This window comes from Uloborus diversus, chromosome 1, assembly GCF_026930045.1.
Source record: "Uloborus diversus isolate 005 chromosome 1, Udiv.v.3.1, whole genome shotgun sequence".
Classification (NCBI taxonomy): domain Eukaryota; kingdom Metazoa; phylum Arthropoda; class Arachnida; order Araneae; family Uloboridae; genus Uloborus; species Uloborus diversus.
The window spans coordinates 87,257,437-87,268,132 of NC_072731.1; the positions used below are offsets into that span (position 1 = coordinate 87,257,437).

The 10,696-nt window shown below is 31.3% G+C and overlaps 1 protein-coding gene across 3 annotated transcripts in view; it reads left to right on the plus strand.

Annotated features, from left to right (window-relative positions):
- LOC129230986 (sodium/potassium/calcium exchanger Nckx30C-like) overlaps positions 1-7,803 on the plus strand; it is a 514,695-nt gene extending 506,892 nt beyond the window's left edge. For all 3 annotated transcript variants that reach the window (XM_054865233.1, XM_054865244.1, XM_054865238.1), the window contains 2 exons: positions 400-536; positions 2,776-7,803. In XM_054865233.1, coding sequence (XP_054721208.1) covers positions 400-536; positions 2,776-3,037 — 399 coding nt within the window. In that variant the 3' untranslated portion in view covers positions 3,038-7,803. The remainder of the gene's footprint in view (positions 1-399; positions 537-2,775) is intronic.
- Positions 7,804-10,696: the final 2,893 nt, after the last annotated feature.

Here is a 10,696-nt window from a genome sequence, read left to right on the forward strand (position 1 = left end):
CTCTAGTCTCTGATTTGAAACTAGGGTTGATTTTTCCCTGATACATTAACTGTGATGTATTCTGTAACAGAACACGTAAGCTGCGCATATACTAGTGCAGTAGAACCTCGTTTATCCGACCCTCGTTTCACTCGGATGTCCGTTAAGCGGGATCAAATATTAAGGCTTAGAAAAATTATGTTTTCACGTAGATAGCACAAAAACGTCGATAAGTACGCCAAACATTAGCCATTTTAATTACATTGATTGATGATTAAACATTTCGGAACCGCGTTTCGTTCAAACGCCACACTTGTTTGATACAAAGACAGAGTGTTAATCCTTTATTAAAAAATCATGAGAAACATAAGTACTAAAATTATTGTTTGCATACGAAATGACCCATTTATTCCATTACAGGTGATGGGTTTAACATTTTTGGCTGCAGGTACAAGTATTCCTGACCTCATCACTAGTGTCCTAGTAGCTAGAAAAGGATTCGGAGACATGGCAGTCTCCAGTTCCATCGGCAGCAACATATTTGATGTCACAGTCGGGTGAGTACAAGCTTCTAATTTTACATTCCTCAGAGTAGGTTTAGAAATATACTAATTGAAGGGAAAAAGAGCTTTAAATAGAGCACAATCCGATGTTTTTGACCTCTTTGGTCAATAGCAGGAGATATTGTAAAAGGCAGATGATTTTTCCAACCACTTTTTATTTATTTCTTTTCCCCTCCCGAACACCAGAACTTTTTAAAAACATGTCGAAAATATTTAATGCCTGGAGAGGAATCTGCATTTTCTTCATTCCTTTCAGTTTGAACTGTTTCGTAAAAAAGGATCGATTAACTCTTAAAGTGGCAAACCAAGGAAAATGGGTCTTCAAAAGCCATTTCAGAGGACCGCTTTATAACTTTTCTGCCTTAGAAAATGGTCTTTTAAGCATTACATTGGGCAGCTGTAATTGGTTTCCGTTTTCTACTGACCTTGACCGTACAGTAACAATCTATCCAAACAAATCTCTTTTACTTTTTAAGTGTGTCTGGCACCGCAAGAGGGAGATTATTGATCTTTTTTAAACTGACCGCCCTCAATAAGAAAGACATTAAAAACACTATTCCCGCGTGTCCTACTAAAAGCAGCTGACTTATGTTTTTTTTTTTTTTTTTTTTTTTTTTTTTTTTTTTTCAAAGTGTACGTGCCTTATTTGTAAGAACATATTGATAAATAATTTTTGCTGTTTTAACTTGAGAGTTAGTTGAAACTATAGAGCTCGAATGTATTTTGATCAAGGGCATAGTTTTTCCTACTGGGCATACACAGTTAAGAACCATTAAGCAAAATTAAGAGATTAAATTAAAGTGATCATTGTTTTTTTCCCCCAAGTTTCTAAAAACCAGGATTTGTTAAAACAACTTTCAATAACTGTCATATGCTCTACGAATCATTCTCCAAAAAACGTAACTTTTGAACGCAAATACTTTTCAATTTTGAAACCTTTTGTTTCCTTTTCCTTTCATCCTTACATGAAAGTGTTACCTACTAGAAGTAACCATAAACAATGACCCAGCTAAGTTCCAATTATTTTACTCATAAATAAAATAAATAAAAAAATGTTTTGTTCACGGAAATTTACTTTAAATATTAAAAGTTTTTTTTTTTTAGAGGCCAATTTAATATCAAAGTAGTAATTTTTTTAATTGTGCAAAGAATCAGCTATTTTAATGATTAGTGGGAAAATATTAAGCTATCTTAATTAAAATACGGCTTAATTAATTTCAAAATGTATGTTAAAAAATAATGTTTAGTAAATTTGAGGATATACTGGCAATTTATAATTTTGATAGAAATGCATATTATTGATGTATTTCCTCTCCATCATTTATTCTCACCTCAGATATAATGACATTGATAAGGTCTGTCACGGAGGTGAGGAATTTTCCATTAATAAAGGCCTAATAGATACATTTTTCAGGGATTTTTTTTTTCTTCGTTCCTACAATCTGGTACATGGTTTACTTCGTTGCTACAATCAAGTTAAGCATGTGAAAACATGTTCACTTCTTTTTTTACATTAATTTACATCAATGAAATTAAAGTTCACGGAGGTGAGAAGTCAGAATAAACACTCTAAGTTTTTAAAGCAAAATCTATCTTCTTGTTTTCGACAAAAATCTCACAATTTCAACTATGGTTGAAAATAAATAAGGGGGCTCTTTGGTATCATAGGAAATAAATTTTGATGTCATTACTGCCATGTGTTAATGAGGAATGGCATTTTGTGTTTAGGTAACGGAGGTGAGAATTTATTGTGTGACATGACTTCTTATCCTACTAAAACGAACTAAAACATATTAAAAAATTAAATATGCTTGAAAAATTAGTATTTGAGACACTTGTGCAAAGAATAATAAATAAATAAATATATATTTTTAATTAAACAAGTTATTAAGCAACATACACAGTCACACAAAGTGTGTGACATACCATTTAGATGAGAATTTGCATGTTAACCAAAAATAAATTAAAATAAAATTATTACTAAAAATGTGTTGGCAGGTTTAAATAGATATATTTTTGATGAAATTAAAAATCGTTGTTAAATGAATTGTTCCTTAACGTTTTTATTGTAAAAGGAGTGTGACAGAAAAGTTGCACTTTTTGAAGAATGACCCCTATCTGTTTATTTTGTCACCAATCTAAGCAGATGACCCATTATTATTAGACCCATTCAATGGTACATTTACTTTAACAAACATTTCTTTTCACAATTGGGAATTGTTTCCGCTTTCAGGCTTCCTCTTCCGTGGCTTCTTTCTGCCCTCATATTCGGACCTGTGAAAGTCAGCAGTTCCGGCATGGCATGTTCTGTCGTGATCCTCTTCCTGATGTTGCTGTTCGTCATAATCTCCATAGCCGTCTTCAAATGGAAGATGAACGTGGGCCTGGCGCTGGTCATGTTCCTGCTGTATTTTGCGTTCGTCGCCATGAGTCTGCTCCTGGAGTACAACATCATCGACTGTGAAGTCATCATGAAGTTCGTCGGTGCCCATTGAAGGATGATTCTTCAGTCGATGTACTGTCGATTTCCTCAGCAGTTCTTTTGTGTTTCCATCGTTTAGCCCGTTAAGCTATCATTGAATCTCCAAAGCTAATTTAGCAGCATTTCAGAAATGGAAGATTCTTCAAACATAACGTTAGTTTTACGAAAGTATGATTTCATGGAAGATCTATGGCTTCCTTTTCTGTTGGAAAATTGCGTTTCATTTTTAAACGAAATGTATAAACGTTCCATGAAAAGAAAGAGTCGTATATAGTTAGAATATGATTGAAAGCTCTAGATTTGTTTTGAAGCTTTTTATAGAAGAAAATCCGATTCTAAATCTGTTTTTAAGGTACGGGGGAGGGGGGTATTAAGCATGCTTCTCTGCTGTTCAAGACGCATACAAAAAATTAGAAATTCATCAGTGTATAATTATTTTAGCTTTCAAAGTTTTTCATCATACACTATTAATTATTCTTTAAAAAGTGACTGTGATTTGGCTGTGTCGATATTTAAAGAAACCAATATGCGATACTGAGTTTGTTAAAAAGAAAGTGAGAAAGTAAATTAAATATTATCACTTTCACTGTTGACTTTTGAAAAGGATCAATTGTTAGGAAAGGAAATATTTTCTTTTCAGAGTTCAACGTCTTACTTCTGAGAGCCGCGTGTCGGGAAACGATTTTAGATAATATCAGTTTTAAAATTTATAGCATATAATATGATGTAGACTTATATTTTTATATATGTACATTAGATAGAACTTCATAAATTGACCATGGGCTTTCATAGGAATTGAAAAGATAAACTACTGAAGAATGTTTTGAAATTAGCATTCCTGGGACAAATTAATCAAGAAACCACCTAGTCGCATTCCAAAGAGTCCTTTCCGATTGCTCTAAAAATTATGAAACTTAAAAAAAATTTTAATGTTTGCACTGGAAAAACGAAAAGCTGTTCTACTTCTGTCCTCTGAAATGCTCACATTTTAAAGCGATGGAACCGTATCCTTCTGTCGTTTTGGCCTGAAACTTCACGGAAAATGGTCGTTAAGATAAAGCTACGCCATTTTGGTTTTGAAAGTTTAACTGTCGTATTACAAACGCATTTTACTCATCTTTATGCTTTTCAATACACTTCTCATCTAAAAATTTGTATTAAATTAAGACTTTAGGATTTTTAATATATGCATACTATGCTTGGACCTCTGAATGGAAATGTCATGAATGCTGTTGGATTGCGTGCAAGAATATTTTACGCAATAGCATCACAGAAAATTATTTTCAGAAAGATTTCTGGCGGAATCTTTGCCAGATTAACTGCAGCTGTATTTCGCTAAAAAGGAAGTATGTGCCTAATCCAGGAAGGAAGAGTAAAAAAAGAAAGGACCAATCTTTTTTTACCACGAAGAGTGTTACGTGTATTTCAATGTCTTCGAACGAATCAGAGATGTTAATTTTCATGCATTTACTGAAAATTATTTACATATATTCCAGCTCTCAAGTTATATCTTTTGTACATAAGAACAGTATTTAAATATTTATGCTAGATTATGGTTTATCATATTGCTTAATCCAGAATAACATGGTGATATGTCAGATTCAAGTTAATTTCCTGCCGTATTGAGTGTATCAAGCACTTGTATCTTCCATAAACTTTTCAAGTGCGAAAATTATTAAAATACTTATCAGTTATCATCTGTAGAATAGTTACCTTTGCGATGACAGTATTATGCTTTTTCTGGCCAGTGACATTTAAATATCTTGATTTTGAACGCTGTTTATTTTAAAATTTGAAATACCATAACAAATATTTAACTTTTATTTCAATGTTACTAGTATTGACATAGTGCTCATATTGAATGAAGCAAAATAGAAATGAAATGTTGATTGTTTTATTAAAAATAGAATTACGAGTAAAGGTTTGAGCGTTCATTTTGTAATGCAAGTTCCATGCATGGTTTTTACTTTAATAAAACTTAACATGTAAATTTTATGAAATCAAACGCGTATTGAAATTCTATTTTAATAATAATTACTCAACGTGCCGTTATTACTTCATTAGATGTTAATGACTGTCATGATTTGAAATTTTAAACATTCTCTCCTGAGACTTTTCTTTTTTCAGTTTTTTTTTTCTTTTGGAAAATTTCAGGATATTCATATGCTTAAATAATAAATCAAACAGTACAATCATATGCTTAATCATGACAAATAAATTAATTAATTTTAATCATGACAAATATGTAAACTTTACTTTGGTGTCACGGAAAACAAACAATATTTTACCTCATATTTTTAGAAATCATCACAAATTATTAATGTGGGCCTATTCCTGCAAATATTGAAATTGCTATTGAAATTCAAAGATATGTATTTTTAAAAATAAAATTAAAATTTTGTAATAATTTAGAAGCTGTATTGAATAAAGCGCATGATAACCTAAAAATATAACGATATTTTTTATTTTGTTGTTTAAAACGTAATACAATACATCAATAGTATTTATGTACTGTCAAATACTTCATGCTTACCAAAGATATTTTAAAATATCATTGTTACTCGTGTCCAAGGCTGATAAATATAAAAACTAGAAATTACATATTAGTAAGAGTTTTGAACAATAGCACATTTTTCAAAATTTTCTATAATACACAGTAAAACAATAAGTAAAGTAATAAAGGTAAATATATAAATGTTATAAACATGCTTATTTAAAATGTATTAGGTGTCTAAAAAAAGATTTGGACAATCAGTTAAATATTCGAGGGATATACAATCTAGTTAGGCTACAAATATCTATGCAATTTCTGGTGATACAAATACAAAAGTTAAAAAAAACCTTTAATTTAAATGTTATCGCGTACGAAAATGCTTTGATCCATTTTCAAAAAATTTTTGAATTGATAAAACATAGAACAAGAGGATACGAAGTACACTGAAATACAAGTAGTGGTTTCTTTTTTCCCCTTTAAGGTTCAAAAGCGATAACTACGTATGACTTATGACACAACAAACTTACAAACTTTTTTTAAAAAAACTCAGAACCAATCTCATAAAAGAGGCACATAAAAATATAAAAATTTGCGGCTGTAGCTTTTTTACTTTTGCAAATCTAAATAATTAAAAAAAAAGCAGTTCTCTGACAAAAGATGCTTCCATCAGAAATCCTTTAGTTTAAAGAATACTATATTACGCAAGACGTAGATATGTCACAGAGCAATTGCGGATCAACTGAAAACGGAAACAGAGCACTTTATTTTGTAATAGACATGATTAGCGAGAACGCACGAGCAGCAAAACTTGACCGCTTGAGTATCCTCTCTGATCTTACCTATTACAAAATGAAGAGGTTTATTTTCGCTTCGAGTTCATCCACTAACTCTCCGTGGTCAAACCTTACCAATCATTTTTTTATTTCTACTCATCAACACCTTTTTCGAAAGCAAAATAAACTTCAAACGCGCAATCATTACTCAATTGCTTTGAACAGAACTATGCACTGCTATGGAACAATTTGTAAATACTTTTTCCGACCCCCGGATAATCATTTTGACTTTAAATGGCATAAATTAAAGCTATTTATTCGCCTGCTTAATTTAAACTACGTTGAATCTTGATTTCTTTGCATTTTGTTTTGTATGTTGAATCTTGATACCTAAATTTGTGAAATAAGAGTATTCAGCTCTAACTTCGTTACGATTATTTACTAGCTTTTATTTTACATTAGTTTTTCATGTTGTATGGTCTTTAAAACTATGTCTTTCGGATTTTTTGAGTTTTAAATGATAAAGGCAATTTTTATTTGAAGCTTGGAAACATCATTTGAACTTACGTTACAGCATTGAAGTAATAAAGTTATCAATGTCCTATAATATATATAACCTCAGTAAAAAAATAATAAACCGTTGGATTCTTAGAGCAGGAATTAGTAACTAGAGGATGAGTGGCTAAAGAGCCCAAGTCACATGGTTCAACGACGAAGAATGGCAGACATGTTTTACGTGAAAACAGAGAAAGAAACCTGATTTCTTCCAACTTTTTACTGTAAAATATATCGCGTGACTTGAGATTCTTGCTTTAAAAATTAGAGACTTCACTCTCCCTACTTTTTATATCTTCTCAATGGCCGAATCTGGTTTAGAACTTTAATATTTAAATGACAGGAATGTGTAAATAAATATAAAATACTCAGCGCTAAAAAGGAAAAATAATTATCTTTTTGTGCGCAAAGAACCAAAAACTTTCATTTTAAATGTTCATATAATTCGAAAAAATAGTTTACGTGGTTTCTTTACCTTTTAGCTTAAAAAATAAGTTTTTGACATGACAGGACAGCACAGCAGTAACGGAAAATAAGAGGATTTTTTAAATTATAAATGCGTTAGACGCGCGCCGTAAAAAGTAACCGCATTGTAAGTTCAGGTTTGTACGTAGAGCATTTTTCTAATTTGCAAAGATCGTGTAGGAAAATCGTGCTAGCTCGACAAGCAAATATCATATTTTAACTAAATTCATATCACATTTACCTACATATGATTGATGTTAGCATTGCTGAAATGTCTGGTTAAGTATATTTCCGTCTTATCAGTTCATATTTTTAAAATATTTAAGTGTTTTCGGTGTATTTTATACTTCATATTGTGAAACTTATCTAGATTACAGCCACCTAGATACTTCTGATGTGAGTGTGTATTAAGCAGTGTTACTGTTTGGACATAAATATCGCAACCAACGCTATACATTTTAAGTTTTAAACCTTCACACTCGATTGTTTGATTTTTCAAAAAAAAAAAAAAAAAAATGATGGATTAATTTCGTTTCTTTATTTTATTTATTTATTTATTTATTTATTTATTTATTTTTTTTTTTTTTGAGCAAAAAAAGATGAGTTTCTTAATTTCTTTCTCAAACGGATGTGATTTCTATTTTATATAGCTGATTCTAAAATCTTTGTGAATAATAGCTAGCAAGCAGTGGTAAAAGCCCAGCTTATTCGAGAAACATTTTTATGATTCTAAACATTAATAACAAAAATACTAACAGGTGAATTAAAACGCAGTTTGCAGCTAAAGAATGGAGATCTCTAAAATATTTTTCGGATATAAACTGGTTGAAGTAGTTAACACTAATTGATAGCCAATTGAGATAAGAAAAGAAAATGGTGACTACACAGGAGAATACACAAAGTCTACAGGTCCACAAAGTGATACTTGGTAGATCTTTCTGGTAAAAAATTCTTTCCACGATTATTAGTGATTTTGTTTAGACTAATCACAATAGACATGGTGCAGTCGCCATTTTCTTTCATCTCTCAACTCGCTAGTAACTAGCGCTATTTAAATTAGGCTATTAATTTCAGAGAAACTTTCGTAACTTTTCATTCTTTTGCAGAAAAACTGAATTTCATTTCACCTGATAATATTTTTGTTATTAAGAGCAGTAATCTAAGACACTCTCATACCTAACCTTGTGCGGTGATTCATACCATCGCATATTTTCTCCAAAAAATTACTGTTACTAATCTTATTGAAAGAACAGATGCAAAATTTTAAACACCCAAATATAGCGGGGTGTTTTTTATACATTTTCTTTTATTTGACGAAAAAACCTTTGTCTCAACGGTGGTTCAACGAATATTTGAAACCTATACTATTAATTTTCAAAGACGTAAAAAAGAAATTCTCCATTTCAATTGACAATTTTTCTTCTGTCATTACCTTGAAAATTTGGAGGAGAGAATCAAGTATCGTCAAAAAATGAATTTTCCTCGAATGCTCCAAACTGTGAAAGTTGCTTTGACCATTGGCATAAAATACCACCAATTAATCATCTAGCTTGATGACTTGAAATTTCTTTTTTTTTCTTGTCTAAATTCGTTCAGTGAAAACAGTTTCTAATCATAGCAAGAAAGAAATACGAGTTTTGACATTTAAATATAGTGGCAACTATTTATTTACATCAATTACAAAAGGGATACAGGTCACCAAATTGTACAGTCATTCAGTTTCACATTGTGCTCAACCTGTGTCTATTGATGTGTAATTCGTAGGATACCTGAAGCAACACCTGCTCTGTTGAAACCATAAAAAAAGTGACTGCAATGGTCCGAATGCATCGGTCTACTACCCAAAGAATCTCTGGAACAGTTCTGAAGCGAATATCATGAAGTGATTCCTTCATCTCAATAATTAAGTCATAATTCCAATGTCGTATGTATTTGATGATGGACCCACAAAGAGGAAGGAACCGCTTTGGAAACTGCTTTTTGTAAATTTATCGTCTGTTGTGTTGCAAATAATTGTATTACTTTATGTATTTATCGTCTGTGCAAACAATTGTTTGACTGCAATAGCAACTGCAAAAGAAAGGAGATAGAACAGGAGTTATTAGGATGAAATGCGAATATTGTTTTTCTCACTCTTTGTTGGCGAAGAATCTAGTTTATAACTTTTACGTATGTAATTAAAAGTCCTTTTTTTATTAAAAAATTAAGAATTGGATTTATTTATTGAAGTGTAGAAATACATTTATTTATTAAAGAAAGAATTTATTAAAGAGGAACGGAAGAAACATGAATTGGGGCATTCGTTTCAGAACTGTTCAAGAAATTCTTGCGGTATTAAACTGCTTAATTCGAACGATGAACAGAACTGGCACTGCTTCATATGTACTTTGACTGCCACGTCGTCAGAAATGGGTTGTACTCAGTGCTGATAGCTACATAGAAGGGCTGTAAAACTTAGTGTTATGTATCACTTTTGTATTAGATGCAAATAAATAATTGCAATTGTTAATCTTTCACCCATGGCATATACAGAAAAAAGTTCAAAAAGACAAAGTTATTAATGTTCTAGGGTCTGGTGGGGTAAAGTGGTCATAAAATCGTAGGTTTTCAACTTAGGTGGATAATAAATACAATAAATTCTTTAAATACTTCAACTTTTTTTGTTATTATTTTACATTGCATTATTAAAGAACACGTACATTGAATTTCAGGGGAAGAAATATTGATTTAAGTAGTTTTATAACATTTTCATTTCCCTTTGTATTTATGACCACTTTACCCCATGGGGTGGGGGAAAGTGGTCATAGCATGGGGTAAAGTGGTCATAGTTAAAAACAGCTACAAAACTGTTACAAATAACCCTATTATTTGTATATTTTGGTTATTTTTATAGTTACAAGTATATGTACGAGTATATGCGAGTATGCACGAGTATATACGTGTCGTTTAAACAAGAGTAAACATGTTCATATATGAATAAATACATGTATACATCAGGTACATGCATGCATGTGCCTACTCAAGTATATTCGTGTATACACGAGCGTATAAGCATGTATACGTTTTTGCCTACAGGAGTGTATACGTGTCTACACGAGTATATACGAGTCACGTGTATATGCGAGTATATACGCGCAAAACGAACATCATTTGCGTGTTTGCACATGTATCTCGAGTATATATGTGCATACCTGAGTTTCTGAGTATATACGTGTATAGTCGACGTATATACGCATATATAAGTGTACATAGATACACTACTGGCCATTAAAATTGCTACACCAAGAAGAAATTGCCAGAATGAAGCTAAATTTTACATACGTGATAATAAAATTGACATTAGAAAGTGATTACAAAATTAAAGCAAATTGATCATTTATGGTTG